General features: G+C 38.0%; 1 protein-coding gene across 7 annotated transcripts in view; it reads left to right on the top strand.

Annotated features, from left to right (window-relative positions):
- The first annotated feature begins 783 nt into the window (after window positions 1-783).
- NSRP1 (nuclear speckle splicing regulatory protein 1) overlaps window positions 784-20,985 on the top strand; it is a 43,632-nt gene continuing 23,430 nt past the window's right edge. For 2 of the 7 annotated variants that reach the window (XM_043479080.1, XM_043479063.1), the window contains exons 1-2: window positions 936-1,373; window positions 2,074-2,170. Coding sequence is in view for 3 of the 7 variants with exons in the window: in XM_043479035.1 (XP_043334970.1) it covers window positions 893-912; window positions 2,074-2,170; window positions 2,274-2,354 (198 nt within the window). In the remaining 4 variants the exon portion in view is untranslated. Of the gene's footprint in view, window positions 913-935; window positions 1,374-2,073; window positions 2,171-2,268; window positions 2,355-16,642; window positions 16,853-20,985 lie in introns of those variants that run through there. The other 5 variants (XM_043479035.1, XM_043479091.1, XM_043479044.1 and 2 more) reach the window with 5 other exon arrangements.

Below are 20,985 nucleotides of genomic sequence, written 5' to 3'. Positions count from 1 at the left end.
ATCCACAACTACACTTGGAGGTTTAAACGTCCTGTCGGCAGTTCACAAGATCTCTTCGACTGCCGTACGTTTGGCATGGGCCGACAAAGAGTGGGTTCACACGTGAAATGGTAACTAAATTTTTCTTTAATATCATGTATGATTTTACTTTCTATACCCAGTGGCACTATATAGTATTGACATTCATCATTACTGTCCAATAGTAATATACTTAGCGTATGGATTTTCATCCTCTGTCAAGTTACCCTAAGCCAGGAATGGGTGCGTGCTCAGTCATGTCCGATCCTTTGCGATTCCCTGGACTGTAGCCCACCAGGCTGCTCTGTCCATGGAATTTTCCAAGCCAAGAATACTGGAGTGGGTTGCCATTTCCTCCTCCAGGGAATCTTTCCCATCCAGGATACTTACGCTGAACACCTCAGGGGTTAAAAAACCACAAAAAACACTCGACAGCCTAGGGTAGTGGTTTTCAAACTTGAGTATCAGGATTATCTGGTGGACTTGTTAAAAGTCAGATTTCTGGGCCCATCCCAGCGTTTCTGATTCCGTAGGTACGGAACAGAGCCAGAAAATTTCCATTTCTAACAAATTGCCGGGGGATGCCAATTCCCGGGACCACACTCTTGGAACCACTGGCCTAAAATTTTGTTATCCCTTTCTCTTTTTTTGTTATTCCTTTCTTACCACTGATTTCGAGGCAATCCGTCGGTTTTCAAACAATTCCCAAAGCCAAGGACCCCATTTCCAGCAATGCGGAAGTAACCCAAAGTCAAACCCAGGAGCTAGGCGAGTTCTAGGCCAGCCAAAGCCCCGCGAGAATTCGCGTGATGACGCCAGCGTCTGCATCAGCGTTACGTCGGCGTCGGCCACGTTCAGCGGAGACGGGAGCAAGATGGCGATTCCGGGCAGGCAGTGAGTGATCCGGGAGTTAGGGTCAGACTGGGGAGTGAGATTCTACGGCGATTGTGTCTTTGGCCGAGGAGTAGAAGTGCGCTGGAAGTGAAGGGGCTGTGTCGTCAGGGGTAGAGGCGGGGAAAGCGAGAAATCCCGAGGAACATATATTCCCATCCCCCCACACATTTTGCAGGATGGAAGCCCGAAGTTTGAGGGAGAAACTTGTGAGGAAATAAAGGAAGTTAGGCTGAGGGGCAGAGAGCGAGACTTTTCTATTTTCCAAAAGCTCGGTCTGAGGCCCCTCAGTCTTGCTTCCTACCCCGCGCTTGAGTTTCTCCCCGGTTGGATGCTTTCAGGGGAAATGAGAAGAGAGACAATTCCTGGCTTTAGAGGGCCTTGTTCTCCTTGGCAGCTCAAGTTCTGATTCCCGCCCTCCCTTCTCGGTTTAGGAATGTTGTGCTGAGAAGCCACAAAAAAGGGTAGGCACATAGGGAATTGGGGTATACGTTGCCGCAGAAGAGAAATGTTACATGTTTTTGGAAGCTTTACCTTAGATGTATAATCCTCAGTTGTGATGCGGCTTCCCGTTATATATGCATCTTAAAGGCCCAAACGTGAGAAACCAATTGAGTTGGGTTTGATGGGATGGTTCTTTCAGGTGCTCCAAGACAAAGCACGTGAGCTGTATAAAATGTAATGGGAATTTGCCCCATAACTACTTGGGTTTCTCAGTTAATGTAATCTTTAAAAAATTTTAATGGATGACATTAATCTTTATTTAATAACTTCTTTAAAATGATATATACCCAGTAAGGGCGGGGCGGGGGGAATGTTTTCTTGACTCTTGTTAGGTCACAAGGTAATTTAGAGTCTTTTTCTTTTTAGTGGACCTCAACTGAGCTTTCCACTGACATTTTTTTTTTTAACTTATCATTTCACTATCTACAACTTCCGAACTCTTCATTCACTTCTCTTCTTTAACGTAGAATAATAGTTTAAAAATCTTAGTGCATTTTGAAGCTTTTAGATCGTTGAAAATCAGAACCAGGGTTATGTGATCATAAGCTCTGTGACATGTTTTGACTTGGTAGCTTCCTCCAGAAGAGGTAGTGGATGTATTAGTGTTTTAACATTTAAATATAATGGTGTAATTTCTATTTCAAAACAAAAAATATGCAGGTATGGGCTTATTTTGCCAAAGAAAGCACAGCAGTTGCACCCTGTTTTGCAAAAACCTTCAGTGTTTGGGAATGATTCTGATGATGATGATGATGAGGTAAGGGAAACTTTTTCTACTGCATTGTTGGAAATGTTTTTGTTTTTAAATTGAACTTGTGAATTTGATATCTTTGCTTGCTTCAAATGTTTTGTTAGTACAGTGTATCTGTAGCATAATTTACAGAAGTATCAAAGGAATATTTAAAGAAGAAAGCTCCATTGGTGGTTTTTCCCCCCTTTTGGTAAGTGATACATGAATAATCCAAGAGATTTTCTTTCAACAGCTATGAATTTCAGCTATTTTTGAGCAGTTAGACAAAGTAATTTCACACAACTAATATTGATAGAACAGAATTGTTGGTGTAAAGATCCTAGGAAATAAGCTATTGAGATGTCACCAATTTCCTAGAAATTTTTATCAGCAAAATAGTTTCTTGTGAGACGACTTTTGTAGTTATTCAGTATTTGCTAAATGTAATTACTCAGTGTAGTTATGGTAGTATATAAAGTTAGCATTGATAATACTACAATAATAACATCTAATATGAACATTCTATGTTTTAGCAGCCAAAACAGTGTTTTTCTGTGAAGCCCACGGTTCTTAACAAGCATATCAAAATAAGTGCACCCTTCCAAATGTGTAAAATATGAAATTCATGGATTTTAAGTGTACAGGTTGATGACTTTTGACAAATACATATGCTTCAAAGTGAAAGTGTTAGTTGCTTAGTCACGTCCAGCTCTTTGCAACCTCATGGACTGTAGCCTACCAGCCTCCTCTGTCCATGGAATTCTCCAGACAAGATTACTGGAGTGAGTTGCCATTCTTTTCTCCAGGGAATCTTCCCGACTCAGGGATTGAACCCAGATTTCCTTTGTTGCAGGCGGATTCTTTACCATCTGAGCCACCAGTTAAGATGTAAAACATTTCGCTCTTCCCTGAAAGTTCTTTCATACCTCTTTGCAGTTAATTTACTTTCCCATATTCTGCCCCAGACAACTATTTCATTGTGGTTTTGATTTGCATTTTGATGATGGCCAATGATTTTGGCCATTTATGTATCATCTTTAGAGAAATGTCTGTTGGTATAATTTGCCTAGTTTTTTTTTTTTTTCCTAGGTTTTAATTGGGTTATTTGTTATTTTGCTACAAGTTGTAAGATTCCTTTGTATGTTCTAGGTACAGATCACTTGGTGGTGGTGGTGGTTTAGTTGCTAAATCATGTCCGACCCTTGTGACCCCATGGACTGTAGCCTGCCCGGCCCCTCTGTCCATAGGATTAGATGTAATTTGTAAATATTTTCTCCCATTCTGTGGATTGTCCTTTCACTTTCTTGACAATGTCCTTTGAAGTACAAAAGTTCAATTTTGAGGAAGTCAGATATATTTTTTTCCTTCAGTTGTTACTGCTTTGGTGTCATTACCTAAGAAACCATTGCTTAATCCAAGGTCAAGGTTTGTGCATATGCTTTTGTCTAAGAATTGTGTAGTTTTAGTTCTTCAGATTACATCTGTGGTTCATTTTGAGATAAATTTTTTATTTGATATGAGATAGGGGGTTTCATTTCATTCTTTGCGTGTGGAAGGATATCCACTTGTCTCAACACCATTTATTGAAGGCTCTTCCCCATTGAATTGACAGTACCCTTGTGGTTTGTTTTAATGTACGTTCAGTCAGTTCAGTCGCTCCGTGGTGTCTGATTCTTTGTGACCCCATGGACTGCAGCATGCCATGCTTCCCTGTCCATCACCAACTCCCAGAGCTTGCTCAATGTCATGTCTATTGAGTTGGTGACACCATCAAACCATCTCACCCTCTGTTGTCCTCTTTTCCTCCTGCTTTCACAATCTTTCCCAGCATCAGGGTCTTTTCCAGTGATTGAGTTGGTCACATCAGGTGGTCAAAGTATTGGAGCTCCAGCATCAGTCCTTCCAATGAATATTCAGGACTGATTTCCTTTAGGATTGATTGGCTTGATCTCCTTGCTGTCCAAGGGACTCTCAAGAGTCTTCTCCAACACCACAGTTCAAAAGCGTTGATTCTTTGGTGCTCAGCTTTATAGTCCCAACTCTCACATCCACACATGACTACTAGAAAAACCATAGCTTTGAGTAGACAGACCTTTGTCGGCAAAGTAATGTCTCTGCTTTTTAATATGTTGTCTAGACATTTTTTTTTTTTAATTTTTAAAGTTCTCCTCTTTACTTTCATCAAGAGGCTCTTCAGTTCTTCTTCACTTTCTGTCATAAGGGTGGTGTCATCTGCATATCTGAGGTTATTGATATTTCTCCCAGCAATCTTGATTTCAGCTTGTGCTTCATCCAGCCCAGCATTTCACATGATGTACTCTGCATGTAAGTTAAATAAGCAGTGTGACAATATACAGCCTTGACGTACTCCTTTCCCAATTTGGAAGCAGTCTACTGTTCCATGTCCGGTTCTAACTTGCTTCTTGACCTGCATACAGATTTCTCAGGAGGCAGGTAAGGTGGTCTGATATTCACACCTCTTTAAGAATTTTCCTCAGTTTGTTGTGATCCGCACAGTCAAAGGCTTTGGCATAGTCAATAATGTAAAAAAAAAATGTAATGTACAAGTAATTTTTAAAATCACTGTGGACACAACAGAAAAATATGACATGCTTATCTTGAGGTTTCACATAAATTATCCTGGCATACCCATGTAATATAAAGAAGCATTGCTCTAATTTGAGAAGGATGGGTTTGTACAAGTTATCTAGAAAGTTGACTTGTATGATTACTGTTTCTTTGCCATTATGAGATGAGCCTAGTGGTAGCTGGACAGTGGGTACTGTATAGTAAGAAAAGAAAGGCCTAGAACCATTTTTCTCTTCTTTTCTGTCCCCCTTCCTTTTGCATAGAGGGACTTTAATGCAGAGAATTGGTTACGTGGGTGATTGAAGACTTGAGAAGCTACAAGAGATGGTGAAGCAACACAGAGTTTGTTGTTGTTTAGTCGCTAAGTTGTGGCTGACTCTTCTGCAACCCCCTGGACTGTAGCCCGCCAGGCTCCTCTGGCCATGAGATTTCCCAGGCAAGTGAGTTGCTGTTTCCTTCTACAAGGGATCTTTCCCCACCCAGGGATCGAATCTGTGTCTCCTGCATTGGCAGGTGGATTCTTGACCACTGAGCCACCTGGGAAGCCCAGCCCAAAGATTAGCAGTAGTAAAAAGCAAGAAGTTGATAAATGGAGAGATACAAGCAGGAGTTGGGTTCTGGAGGCCGGGGGCTAGGATTACTTGGTGGGAAGTGAACTTTTCTAAAAGGAGTTGAAGCCACAGGGAAGATTCAGTCTTAGAGAGAAAGGCAGGGAGAAATACTAGTCGTATCCCATTCTTCTACCCTCCAATATGCTATCTTGGTATCTCTTTGATAGAGCCCAGTCAGAAGCCTACTGATGGAGGAGCTGCAGTTTAGTTCTTAATGAGCAGAGAATATAAAACTGTTCCTTAGCATGATTTCTTTACCTATAGAAAATCAGTCTAGGGGAATTCTTTGGTGGTCCACTGGTTAGGACTTTTCTCTTTGACTGCTGAGGGCCCAGGTTCGACCCCTCTTCAGGGAACTAAGATCCCACAAGCCATGCCATGCAGCCAAAAAAATGTGTTGAATTCCAGTTTATCCTCACATATTATTCAAATGTTAGTAAGCTTTGAATATAAACTCTTTTTTAAAAATTTATTTCATTGACGTGTAGTTGATTGAGAATGTGTGAATTTCTGCTGTTCAGGCAGAGTGATTCAGTTTTACATATGTATCTATATACACATTCTTTTTCATATTCCATTATGGTTTATCATAGGCTATTGAATCTAGTTCTCTGTGCTATACAATAGGACCTTGTTGTTTATTTATTGTCTGTATAATAGTTTGCATCTGCTGATCCCAAACTCCCTGTCCATTTCTCCCCCACTTCCCCTCCCCCTTGGCAACCACAAGTCTGTTCTCTGTGTCCGTGAATCTAAAACTTTCTTCTTTAAAAATTAATCAGTTTAAGCAACAATAAGGTTATTCCTATTTTGGAAAAGACAGGGAAAGATATTTTATGGTTCCCCTCCTGAAGAGGGCATTTGATACACCTGATGAGCTTCCAAAGCAAATCCAACTATTCTTGTTTTCATCAATTCCACAGAAGCAATTAAGAACCCAAATTTAAGATCAGACTTTTCTTTCAGTGGTCCAGCAGAGGGGGCCCTACCAAATGAAATCTGTTTTAATATGTTCTGGAATCCAAAGTTAGTTTAAAAATGGGAGAAAGTGGTAGTCTAGCACTTTAAATTATTACTTAAATAGTCCCTCTTTTTGAAGTTAGCAGAACTAAATAGACAGTTATCATTTTGTTCAAATGCAGAGGAGATGAAGAGTTTTTACCCCATATAAGTAGGTTTATGTATGTGTGCTCAGGTGCTCAGTCGCATCTGACTCTTTGTGACCCCATGAACTGTAGCCCACCAGGCTCCTCTTTCCATGGGATTTCCCAGGCAAGAATACTGGGGTTGGTTGGCTTTTCCTTCTCCAGGGGATCTTCCCGACTCAGGGATCGAACCCGAGTCTCTTGTGTCTCCGGCATTAGCAGGCAGGTTCTTTACCACTGGGCCACCTGGGAAGCCCCTATAGGTAAGGTTTATAGTGTACCCAAATGCTGTTATCTGGTCATAAGTCTTTGAGTAGTTTTGCTCTGGTGCTAATGTGTTTATTTTCTGTTTTTCCAATTCTTTATTCCAGTCCCATTGCTACCACCTATATCACTTCTGTCATGAATTATTTTAATAGCTTTATAATTAGTTTCTTATCACCTCTCTCTCCTCACAGTCATTTCAGATACTGTTGGTAGATTGAGCTGCCTAAAACAGTTCTAATCACTGTTACTTCCTTGCTTTTGAACCTGAATGTATTTAAAATCTAAACTTCTTGACACTGACAGCCTTCCCTGTGCTTTGGCTTCACAATGCTCATTAGCGTTTTCTCCTGTGTTTCTCCATGCAGAGTACACTGTCATGTTTGTATTTTTTTTACAACTCTACTTTTCTTCACACTGGAAGTGTTTCCATCCTATATTTCAAATTATAGCCATCTTTTAAAACCCAGTGCAAAAGCTGCCTTCTTCAAGATTTTCCCCACTGGAAACACACTTCGTTTTTTCTGACACTCTTTATCATTCTTAGAGCACTTAGCTTTTTATACCTTACATTGTAAGTTATTTGCATACAAGTTTTACACTGTGCAAGAGTATGAGCTCCAGGAGTTAAGATCTATCTGTGCTGACTTCAAAGAATGAGTAAAATTATTTACTCAGATGTTTTAGCTGTGTTGTAAAGAGCCGGATAGTAGACACTTTAGGTTTTACAAGCTAAGTGCTCAACTTTGCTTTCACAGTGTGAAAGTAGCCGTTAGATAACATGTAAATGAATGAGCTTGACTAATGTGTTCTAATAAAACTTTATTTACAAAGGGGGGGGGATAGCTGAAATTTAGCTGTACTTGCTATCCACGATGTATACAATTATCCGAAGTACTTCTGACAACAAGTATTTCACAAGTGTTTTAAAGTGGTTAGTGACTAAAATAGATGTTGCATGACAAGTTAAAATATGAAACTTCCTTTTAGATATTTCTGTGGTAAATGCTTGCTCATTTCACAGAATATAATGAATTTTCCTTTTAGTCTTGGCAATTGAAATACTTATTTCTAGATAATGATATTCTCATGAGATCCAGTTTTGCAATACAACTCAATGCCATGAAGAGATATGATTCATACCACCTGAGAATTGTTGCTGTTGGATAAAGATACAAAACTTCTGGATCTCTTTAAAACAATAACTAAAGTTTATTTAGTTTTTTTTTTAATATTTACCAAACATGTCAGATAAATGGTGGATGATAATAATTGCACTTTGAGTACTCAGAAACCAGGTAGTCCTTTTATAGGTTAAGCTTTCATTTTCATAAAATATAAAGCAGTTATAAAAACTATAAGAAAAACACCAAAACCCCCAGAGAAAACTGGAAAACACGTAAGGTATAGAAGAAATAGAAATATCTAATAAGCAATAAAAATACTTAATCTTAACTATATCTAAGAAGTGTAAATAAGAGCAGCAATAGGCTGCCTTTTAAAAACTAATATAATACTTTTGAAAATGATATGGCAAAATTTTGATGAAATGGGAAATTTGAAAATTCAGAATTTTGTTGATGTAAATCAGTGCCCCTTTCAGAAAACAATTTTGCAATTTGTATCAGCCCTTTAAGGGTCAGGTATGTTTAACCCACTGTATCAATCAGAAGGTGGAAGCTGTGCCAGTATTTTCCTTTCTAAAATTCTCTCCTGAGGACATGGTCAGAAATTTGTATTATACCTTGCTTTATAGGTAAACAGAAGTCTTTATTTCAGAGTTGTTTATGATACTAGAAACCTAGAACCAGTCCAACTTCCAACAGTGAAAGCATGGCTAAGTAAAGTGAGGTACAATGTCTGTACAAAATTGTTACAAATAAAATGAAAGGAAAAAAGAGTAAAGAAATCATTTCAGAATATTAATAGTAGTTGTCTTTGGTGGACTTACAAGTGATTTTTTTTATGCTTTTCTGTATTTTCCTGTTGAAAAATATTTTTTAAGAAAAATTTATGGTGGACTTTAAGAATTTCCTGTAAGATACTTAGCTTCCAAATCATATTAAAATATGAAAGGAAATAACACATTTAATCTGAGAAGGCATAATAAGAGAGAGTACTGGAACTATTTAAAAGCATGAAATAAGATGAAATAAGTAGAATATAAAATTGAATATATGTGGTTGTAGAAAACTATATGCATAGATAAGTAGAAAATAAGTGAAAATTGATCTGAGGGAATTTTTTAGTGATACTATGAGCTTTTTTCTTTTTTTCAAAATTGTGTTTATTCCATTGTTATAATTTTTGAGAACAGAAGGAAATCAGTGCTTTAAAAAAAAAAATGTGACTATGGTTATGGGCTTCCTTGGTAGCTCAGATGGTAGAGAATCTGTCTGCAGTACAGGAGACCCAGGTTCGATCCCTGGGTCAGAAAGATCCCCAGAGAAGGGAACGGCAGCCCATTCCAATATTCTTGCCTGGAGAAGGCCATGGAGTTGCAAAGAGTCAGACATGACCAAACAACTAATGCTTTCACTTTCATAGTTATATATTCCCAAAGTTAGAGACATTTGCAATTTACTGGATTACATGACATGTTTTCATTGCTTTCACTACTTCCTTTTTTAAAAATTGTGTTGAAGTATAGTAGGCAGTCCAGAAACAGGCAGATTTGGCCTTGGAGTACAGAATGAAGCAGGGTAAAGGCTAATAAGAGTTTTATCAAGAGAACGCACTGATCATAGCAAACACCCTCTTCCAACAACACAAGAGAAGACTCTACACATGGACATCACCAGATGGTCAACACTAAAATCAGATTGATTATATTCTTTGCAGCTAAAGATGGAGAAGCTCTGTACAGTCAGCAAAAACAAGACCGGGAACTGACTGTGGCTCAGATCATGAACTCCTTATTGCCAAATTCAGACTTAAATTGAAGAACGTAGGGAAAACCACTAGACCATTCAGGCATGACCTAAATCAAATCCCTTATGACTATACAGTGGAAGTGAGAAATAGATTTAAGGGACTAGATCTGATAGACAGAGAGCCTGATGAACTATGGGCGGAGGTTTGTGACATTGTACAGGAGACAGGGATCAAGACCATCCCCATGGAAAAGAAATGCAAAAAAGCAAAGTGGTTGTCTGAGGAGGCCTTACAAATAGCTGTGAAAAGAAGGGAAGTGAAAAGCAAAGGAGAAAAGGAAAGATATTCCCATTTGAATGCAGAGTTCCAAAGAATAGCCAGGAGAGATAAGAAAGCCTTCCTCATCTATCAATGCAAAGAAATAGAGGAAAACAATAGAATGGGAAAGACTAGAGATCTCTTCAAGAAAATTAGAGATATCAAGGGAGCATTTCACACAAAGATGGGTTCTATAAAGGACAGAAATGGTATGGACCTAACAGAAGCTAGAAGATATCAAGAAGAGGTGGCAAGAATACACAGAGGAACTGTACAGAAAAGATCTTCACAACCCAGATAATCACGATGGTGTGGTCACTCACCTAGAGCCAGACATCCTGGAATGTGAAGTCAGGTGGTCCTTAGAAAGCATCACTACGAACAAAGCTAGTGGAGGTGATGGAATTCCAGTTGAGCTATTTCAAATCCTGAAAGATGATGCTGTGAAAGTGCTGCACTCAATATGCCAGCAAATTTGGAAAACTCAGCAGTGGCCACAGCACTGGAAAAGGTCAGTTTTCATTCCAATCCCAAAGAAAGGCAATGCCAAAGAATGCTCAAACTACCGCACAACTGCACTCATCTCACACGCTAGTAAAGTAATGCTCAAAATTCTCCAAGCCAGACTTCAGCAATACGTGAACCGTGAACTACCAGATGTTCAAGCTGGTTTTAGAAAAGGCAGAGGAACCAGAGATCAAATTGCCAATATCCGCTGGATCATTGAAAAAGCAAGAGAGTTCCAGAAAAACATCTATTTCTGCTTTATTGACTAGGCCAAAGCCTTTGACTGTGTGGGTCACAATAAACTGTGGAAAATTCTGAAAGAGATGGGAATACCAGACCACCTGACCCCCCTCTTGAGAAACCTGTATGCAGGTCAGGAAGCAACAGTTAGAACTGGACATGGACCAGCAGACTGGTTCCAAATCAGGAAAGGAGTATGTCAAGGCTATATATTGTCATCCTGCTTATTTAACTTATATGCAGAGTACATCATGAGAAATGCTGGGCTGGAAGAAGCACAAGCTGGAATCAAGATTGCCAGGAGAAATATCAATAACCTCAGATATGCAGATGACACCACCCTTATGGCAAAAAGTGAAGGTGAACTAAAAAGCCTCTTGATGAAAGTGAAAGAGAGTGAAAAAGTTGGCTTAAAGCTCAGCATTCAGAACACTAAGATCATGGCATCTGGTCCCATCACTTTATGGGAAATAGATGGGGAGAGAGTGAAAACAGTGTCAGACTTTATTTTTTGGGGTTCCAAAATCACTGCAGATGGTGATTGCAGCCATGAAATTAAAAGATGCTTACTCCTTGGAAGGAAAGTTATGACCAACCTAGATAGCATATTAAAAAGCAGAGACATTACTTTGCCAACAGAGGTCCGTCTAGTCAAGGCTATGGTTTTTCCAATGGTCATGTATGGATGTGAGAGTTGGACTGTGAAGAAACCTGAGTGCCGAAAAATTGATGCTTTTGAACTGTGGTATTGGAGAAGACTCTTGAGAGTCCCTTGGACTGCAAGGAAATCCAACCAGTCCATCCTAAAGGAGATCAGTCCTGGGTGTTCATTGGAAGGATTGATGCTGAAGTTGAAACTCCAGTACTTTGGCCACCTCACGCGAAGAGTTGACTCATTGGAAAAGACCCTGATGCTGGGAGGGATTGGGGGCAGGAGGAGAAGGGGATGACACAGGATGAGATGGCTGGATGGATGGACATGGGTTTGAGTAAACTCCAGGAGTTTGTGATGGACAGGGAGGCCTGGCATGCTGCGATTCATGGGGTCGCAAAGAGTTGGACACGACTGAGCAACTGAACTGAACTGATAGTTGATTTACAATGCTGTGTTAACTGCTTCTGTCCAACAGAGTGGCTCAATTACACACACACACACACACACACACACGTATATTCTTTTTCATATTCTTTTCCGTTATGCTTTGTCACAGGATACTGTGCTATATACATTGTTGTTTATCCACTCTATATATGTTTGTCTCTACTAATTCCAAACTCCCATTCTTTTCCTCCCCTACTCCCTCTAGGCAACCACTTTTTATATCTGTGAGTCTGTTTTTGTGTTGTAGATATGTTGATTTGTATTGTATTTTAGATTCCACATATAAGTGATGTTATGTGGTATTTGGCTTTCTGACTTTGCCTAGTGTGATAAGCTCTAGGTCCATTCACGTTGCTGCAAATGGCATTATTTCATTTTCTTCCATGGGTGAGTAGTATTTCTCTGTGTGTGTGTGTGGTGTGGTGTGTGTGTGTGTATTCCACATCTTCCATGGGTGAGTAATATTCCAGTGTGTGTGTGCCACATCTTTATCCATTCATCATTTTCTTCCATGGGTGAGTAGTATTCCTGTGTGTGTGTGTGCGCATGTGTGTGCCACATCTTCTTTATCCATTCATCTATTGGTGAACATTGTGGTTGTTTCCATGTCTTGCCTATTGTAAATAGTGCTGCTATGAACATAGAGGTGCTTGTATCTTTTTGAATTATTTTGTCTGAGTATGTGCAAAGAGGTGGGATTGCTGGATCATACAGCAACTCTTTTAGTTTTTTGAAGAATCTCCATACTGTTTTCCCACCAACAGTATGAGAAGGGTTTCCTTTTCCTTCTACAACATTTGCTACTTATAGACTTTTTAATGATGGGCATTCTGGTTGGTGTGAGGTGGTACCTCGTTGTAGTTCTGATTTGCATTTCTCTAATATTTAGCACTGTTGAGTGTCTTTCTATGTGCCTACCAGTCATCTGAGTGTCCTCTTTGGGGAAATGTCTGAATAGATGTGGAATATATATATACATTCTGAAGTCTGGGAGAGTTATGCCTATTTATCTTTGAACACTTTAATTTCAATATTTTAAAAACACTTTCTTGAATAAGTAGTCTTCATAGGTCTGTTTTTCTTAATGAAAAATGAATTTATTTTAGTTGGAAGCCTGTTTGGCTTGCTGATGGTAAAAAATGTTGGAAGTTTATTCTCTGAACATTATAATTGCATTTTTCACTGTTTATCAATCTTGAAATTTCCTATTTCTCTGGAGGTAGTCTAGTATAGTTCAAATAAAATGAGTTATATAGACATGACAAAGCATATTATTTGTGAAAATGGCAGGAAATTGGAGTTATTTTAATGATGGCTAAGAATTTTTTTCACTTTTATCATTTGCTACTAAACTGAATTCTGAGAAATTCATGATACTGAGTATATTAATATGTAATAACAGTATAAGCAAAGATGTTAAGTAATGTGTCATTTTGCCAAGAATTCATTTTTTAACCTGTTATCCATGAGTGAAATAGAAACATAAGGAAATGCAAGAAGAGAGCAAAGGGCAGCTTTAAATGATATAATTTTGTTAGGAGTGGGAGCCACAGCAAGAGAACTCTATTCTCCTTATTTTATCCTCCAGTAAGATAAGAGCGTTACAGAAGTGGCTAAGCTAATCCAGGTTAAGAAGATGAGTGAAGTAAAGGAGTTTTTGTTCTTTTCTAGGAAAGAAATGGAGTATTAATCATGAATCCTCTTAGATCTAAAGTTATTTTGTGAATCTCTGGTTAAATCTATGAGTTTTTTGCCAAATTATGTTGACACATGGCTGAGGGTTTTGTTTTATTTCTATCTTCTTTGGTTTGAAATATAATTCAGAAGCACTGTTGTATTTTTCAACTCCTGAGGTTGGTTTGATTTGTTTCTTTGCTTTAAAGTAATTTTTTTTTAAATTGGTATTCTCTATTTGGTGAGACATTCTGGCCTGGAGAATTCCATGGACTGCATAGTCCATTGGGTCACAAAGAGCTGGACGCAACTGAGCGACTTTCATTTTCACTTCTTCACACGTTAGTTCTTTAGACATAGTTTCCTTTAGTTCATTGAAGGCTTTATTCTGTGTGTGAATCGTACTCTCTTGTTTATGTGTCTGTCTCATAATTTTGGGTTGAAAATTGAAAATTTAGAATAATAGAAAATGGCAGCTCTGCAATCAAAGCTGCCCCTGTTCCCAAGGTTTGTTGTTTGTTTGTTGATTTTTTGCTGTTTTTGTTTTTTGTGTAGTGATTGTCTAGACTAATTCCTTGAGTCTGTGTTTGTTGTATGTGGCCACCAAAGTCTGCTTGGTTACGTTAGTGGTCAACTAATGACTTGACAGACTTCCTTAAATACCTATAACTAATAGGTCTCCAGTCTGCCTTCAGTACATAACCAGGCATTTTACAACTCTGCCTTAGCCTTCGCTTTTGCTTGTACAGAGCCTCATGTCAGTCCTCAAAATCAGTCTTGAGAGTGTAGGACCTTCTCAGGTCTTTCCTGATCATGCACAAAGGTCTGTGTATGCATGTGGTCTTCATGATCCCCAGAAACATTTTGGAGATTTCAAAGTCCCAGTGGACTTTCTGTTCTGCTTTAAGCTTTTTGCTTAACCATAACACATTGTTTTCCGCGACTATTAAAACTGTTACCCACTGCCTCAGGCTACCCTGATATTCAACAGTTGTCTTTCATTGTTTTTGACAGATAACCTCTAGGGAAAAGGCCGTTTTATAACAGCAACTCTTGTCAAGTCAAATAAAAACAGCCTTTGAGTGGCATCTTCAGGGACCATCAGACAGTTCCAATAACTCTCTTGGATAGGGTTTTGAAAGAACCTCATTTGCCCTCTGTAGTGGCTGCCAGACTGCTGATTTTTCTACTATGATTGTGGTCTCTTGTTTTTAGGCTACCATGGTACTAGGGAGGGGGTGATGGAAATAGGATAAGTTAAAACACCATGGAGTTCTTACCAAGATTCAGCTGTTCTTGGATAAATGCTCCCTGGACTGCTGTTAAGCTGTTGGTTAATTTCCAGAGTTCTAAAAAAGCTGATTCTAACTTTTTTTGGCCAGTGTTTTTATGCTGTTTTGGAGAAGAGAATGTTTGTTAGGTCTATACTGTGTCATTTTCAGTGACATTCCAGGTTGTCTTTTAAGCTTCTCCGATACATTTTTTGCACGCTTTAGACACAGTCATCTTACTTGTTTTAAAATCACTATTCACTTCCCATTGCTCTTAGAGACCAAAATTTTCATTTTTGACCTACAAAGTCATGCATTGTCTTGCATTCTCTTTTCTTCAGTTGTTCTTCACTCTATTGCTCTTTCCTTACTTAAAGTTGCCTTCAGTCATTTAAGTAGATTTTTGTGTCACCTTCCGTTTTATAGCAGGCTTCCCAGATGGCTCAGATGGTAAAGTATCTGCCTGCAATGTCGGAGACTTGGGTTCGATCCCTGGGTTGGGAAGGTCCCCTGGAGGAGGTAATGGCAACTCCAGCATTCTTGTGTGGAGAATCCCATGGGCAGAGGAACCTGGTGGGCTACACAGTCCATGGGATCACAGAGTCAAACACGACTAACACCACAGTTTCATAATAAAAAAACCTATAGGAATTTTGATTGGAATTGCATTGAATATAGTTTAGTTTAGAAGAAAATTGCTATTTTAGTATTTTACTGTTGTCATATATGAAAATGGCATATTTCTTTATTCAGGTGTTCTATATATCCTTTAGTACAATTTTATCATTTTTTTCCGTAAAGATGACATCCATCTTTTGTTAGATTTATTTGTAGGTACCTTATAGCCCTGTTATTGTATAAGGAAACTTTTTCTAATTTATTAATTATAAAAGCTTCTGTTTTTTGTTATTGTTGATTTAATTTTAGTAAATATAGTTCTAATAGTTTGCCTCATGGTTCTTTCATATTTCCTTTGTAGACAATCGTATTGTCTATAAACAAGGATAATTTTGTCTCTTTTTAGTTCTTTTACCTCGTATTTCTTGTTTCACTATGTGATTATGAGTGTTTTATTATATTGCCTGAAAACTACAATATAGAGATAAATAGAAGCAATGATAGAAACTTTGTTACATTCCTGACTTTAGTGGAAATTGCTTATGAAATTTCTCAAATGTGATTTTTGCTTTAAGTTTTGGATACTATTTCTAGTTGACTAATAATTTTTATCCTAAGAGTATTAAACTTTAACTTTTTAACACACACATAACTTTTTAACTATTAAACTTTAACTTATTAACACACACATATTTAGCATCAATATGAATTTATAATGTTTTAAAGTTAAATCATTTCTTGTATTCCTGTATTTTGAAATTCCTTGGTTTTTTAATTTAATTTGATTCAGTGCACTCTACTAGTTCTTTTACCAGTGACCTCCATTTCTGAGGTCTTTTGCTTAATTTCCTTATGGAGTAGTTTTTTAACATGTTCTCATGGGGCATTATTTCCTAAATTCTTAATTGTTAAGGAATGATTGTCTGTTGTTTTTATCACCTAAATAATCTGAATGGGTGTACTATCTCTCGAATAACAATTTATTTCAAAACTTTGTAGACTTTAGTCATTTTCGCTGGGACTGAATGTTTTTATTAGAAAGTACAGTACTGTAGTTATTTTATCCCACTTCCAGTGAATTACTTTCTTATTGGCTTGGAGAGCTGGTGACTATTTTCTTTATATCCTTTAAGTTCTGTGTGTTTTGGTACAAATAATTTTGAATTACTTTCCCTGGAATACATTGTTACTTTTTACCTGAAATATTTAGCTGTTTCTTTTCATAGAACTTTATTTTCATCACGTCAGTACTTTTTCTGATCCATTTCCTTTTTATCTCTTTGAAGGATCATCTCTGTTTTCCATATCATCATGCATTCATTAGTTCATTCAAATATTTAGTGATTCCTGCTCTGTCCCAATGAAACACAGCAAAGCTACTGACCTTTTGGAGTTTACATTCTACTGGGAAGAGAAGAGTTGATAAATGGTTAACAGATTAGTAAATTATTTGTTAGTTGTAGAAGATAATGAGGACCAAGAGAAAGTGTAGTCAGGTAAGATGAGAGAGTTAAATAGATATTAAAGAGAGTTAAACAAATATCAATCTTTGTCTTTTTTGCATCACGTATTTCAGTTACCTCTTTTCTGTCTTGTTTCTGATTTAATTGTTAGTTTTAGTGGTTGTTAATGGTGTGTTTTAGTCTTCATATTTTTCCTTATTTCTTCAGTCTCCATTTGCATCTTTTTTCCCTGTATGTGATCATTAACTTCTTTAATTAATGGTCTTATTTTGAAAGAGTTTGGTTGGGAAAAGCAAGAAGGAAATGGAAATGATAGAAGGAATAATGGTAGAGTTGGTGGAAATTTCCTTTTTGTTGTTGTCTTAAATGGAGATGATTTGTGCATATTTAAAAGGGAAGAAGCTAAAGGAAAAGGGAGATTTTATGCTAAAGAATCTAAGGTGTCAAGAAGTTAAGTAAATTGACCTGTGTCACACACAGAGTGCATAGGTAATAGAGCTGGATTTTGATCTCAGAAGATCTGCCTGATGTGAAATGCCGGGCTGGATGAAGCACAAGCTGGAATCAAAATTGCCAGGAGAAACATCAGTAACCTTAGATACGCAGATGACACTACCCTTATGGCAGAAAGCAAAGAACAACTGAAGAGCCTTTTGATGGAAGTGAAAGAGGAAAGTGAAAAAGTTGGCTTAAAACTCAACATTCTGCCTGGAAAAGTCCATGGACAGAGGAGCCTGCAGGCTGCAGTCCATGGGGTTACATGACTGAGCATGTGTGCAAGAGGGTGGAGGGAGATGGGTTGGTAGCAATAAAGTGGTAGAACTGAAAAGAAAAAAAAAACTCAACATTCAGAAAACTAAGATCATGGCATCCGGTTCCAACACTTCATGGCAAATAGTTGGGGAAACAATGGAAACAGTGAGAGACTTTGTTTTTTGAGGCTTCAAAATCACTGCAGGTGGTGAGTGCAGCCATGAAATTAAAAGACACTTGCTTCTTGGAAGAAAATCTATGACCAACCATGACAGCATATTAAACCCAGAGGCATTACTTGGCTGACAAAGGTTCGTCTAGTCAAAGCTATGGTTTTTCTAGAAGTCATGTGTAGATGTGAGAGTTGGGACTATAAAGCTGAGCACCAAAGAATCAATGCTTTTGAACTGTGGTTTGGAGAAGACTCTTGAGAGTCCCTTGGACAGCAAGGAGATCAAGCCAATCAATCCTAAAGGAAATCAGTCCTGAATATTCATTGGAAGGACTGATGCTGAAGCTCCAATACTTTGGCCGTCTGATGGGAAGAACTGACTCATTGGAAAAGACCCTGATGCTGGTAAAGATTGAAGGCAGGAGGAGAAGGAGACAACAGTGGATGAGATGGTTGGATGGCATCACCGTCATGATGGACATGAGTTTGAGCAAGCTCTGGAAGTTGGTGATGGACAGGGAAGAATGGCATGCTGCAGTCTGTGGGGTCACAAAGAGTCAGACACAACTGAGTGACTGAACTAAAGTGATCTGCCTTATCCAAAGTCTGTGCTTTTAAACATGATGATTACTCCTTCTGAGAGGCAGTTTGTTTGTAATGGAATTTTAAAAGTTTGAGAGAAGCAATGGAAAAGGGGTTAGTTGGGAAACTGGCAGAGCTCAGAGACTTCAAGAGACAATTTGTTTACTGGTTGGAACAGGAACACAAGTAGCTTACCGTTGAGTAGCAGTTTTTATCATGTGAAATTATACAGTTTTGGTTTCTAGTGGTTTAGGAATATTTTGGGGAGATGAGTCTATTATTCAATAAGATGGGTGTCCATTTGTCCAATTTTTTTGAACAGTCTTATTCCAAGGGTTTTCAACACTTCAAGAGGTGCATTAAGAAACTTATAAAGTGACTTTTATAACTTTTACTTATCACAGTTATTGAGTGTATTATTCACACCAAGTTTTGATGTGGCCCAGGGATTGTAAGTATTCTGTATTGTGTTACCCCCATCCATATAGATGAAATCCCTCTGAAGATGTATACAGATGAAAAACTATAATTTTGTGAGCCTTGGACTTGTTCTTTTTACACATAAACACAAAATGTGTTTTGTGCATTCTGTTTTTATTAATAGTTTTTAATAGAATGAAAATTTCAATAGTTTTTAAAAAGTATTATTTATATGTGGCAAAATGTAGACTAAAATTCTCCTACTCTTTTTTTGTAATTTTATTTATTTATTTATTTTTGGCTGTGCTGGGTCTGCTTTGTGTGGGGTTTCTTCTAGTTGCAAGGAAGCAGGGTCTACTCTGGGAGTAGGGTCTCTTCTGTGTTGCTGTGCAAGGGCTTCTCTTTGCACTGACTTGCTTCTCTTGTTGCATAGCACAGACTCTAGGCACATTAGTTGCAGCACATGGGCTCCGTAGTTGCAGCTCACAGGCTCTCTAGAGTGTGGGCTCAGTAGTTGTGGCACATGGGCTTAGTTTGCCACAGCATGCGAGGTCTTCCTGGACCAGGGATAGAACCCATGTCGTCTGTATTGGCACATGGATTCCTATCTGCTGCGCCACCAGGGAAGTCCTTCCTCTACTTTAAACTATCTGGTAGAGTGAAGATTGTATCCTTGTCTGTTTAGAACTTTACCGAGAGTCTATCATTTGAGAAAATCATGTCCCTGTCCACAGTGTCACTTGTGGTATTTGAGTCACCAGTTCAAGTTAGCATTTGTATCTGTAGCATTAATAGTGATTACATTGATTCTACCTGGTACAAGCATTTGACAAATTACTGTTTCTAATGTGGTTACACATTTACATATTATTATTTTATAAATTAATTTCTCTTTATTCTTTATAGTTCTGTAAGGATGTATGTGTGTATGTATCCAAAATTGAGTCAGAAAGAAGTGTGTGTGTGTGTAGCTTTTAAAAATTGTGTGTAGAGTTTAGGTTATTCATTTTCAGTATGGTTAAGGGCATTTGTTTCCCTGGCGGCTCAGACTGTAAAGAATCCACCTGCAATTCAGGAGACGTGGGTTTAATCCCTGGGTCAGGAAGCTCCCCTGGAGAAGGGCATGGCTACCCACTCCAGTATTCTTGCCTGGAGAATTCATGGACAGAGGAGCCTGGCAAACTACAGTCCATGGGGTTGCAAAGTGTTGGACAGGACTGAGCGACTAAAACACACAAGGGACATTTACAAATACTTACTATAAAAGGAGGGTTTGAGTATGATACGATGAGAACTACCATTATGTGCTATCCTCTCTAACACATAATGATGTGTTTATTATGTATTAAATTCCTATAAATTTGTGGGTCTGTATCCCTGACTATTCTGTTCCATTTTATTTCTTTCTCTAATCCTGCTTCAATGCCTTTTTATTTCAGTTGCTCTAGCATTATAATCTGTTTTGATTATATATAATCAAAATGTATACTGGCGTGGATTGATATATATATATTTGATTAAATATAGTAGGACAAAGAATAAGAAAACTAATATTTATTGAGAGCTTGCTGTATATTTAGTGCTCTGTTTTATATGAATTAGCTCATGTGATCACAATAACACTACATATTACCATATTTTATCAAGTGTAAGATACTTTGATGCTTTCTTGATGTTATCAGAAAGTGTCAATGAAAAATTTTCATATAGTACATTATTGCTTCCTGGGAAACAGCTGTTCTTTCAAGAAGTCACCAATTTCTGAGAGGTTAAAGTGTGAAAAAATTTGTTTTTAGAATCAGTGAAATAGGTTTTCATTATCTTCACAGTGGAAGAAACAAGCAGAGTTTGCCTAAAATAGAAGATAACATAGTTAATTGGCTTCATAGCTCATATGTTTGAGATTAAGTTTATTGTTACATTTATTAATTTTCTAAGCATTTTTGTTGATATATAACAATAATTATTTTTGCTCTAGGTTCATGGTAAATACCTTTTTTTCAGGGAGTTGCCCTTTGCTGTAGATTTATCATCCCCACGTCATGTTTACAATTATTGGGTAGCCCTCTCTAATGGGGTCCATTTCTATAGAGGGGCATCAGATGCCCGTCCCTGAGGGAGAGTATACTTCCTGACCCTTGGCTTGTTAATGAGACCTGTTTTGACCAGTGTGGAATGTGAATTGAAGTGATAAGCTCTATCTGAGCAAAAGCTTTTGCGAGTCATCTGATTCAGTCAT

Source organism: Cervus canadensis, chromosome 1 (assembly GCF_019320065.1).
Source record: "Cervus canadensis isolate Bull #8, Minnesota chromosome 1, ASM1932006v1, whole genome shotgun sequence".
NCBI classification, from domain to species: domain Eukaryota; kingdom Metazoa; phylum Chordata; class Mammalia; order Artiodactyla; family Cervidae; genus Cervus; species Cervus canadensis.
The sequence above is the reverse complement of the archived record's forward strand: the minus strand, read 5'-3'. Positions and strand labels throughout refer to the sequence as shown.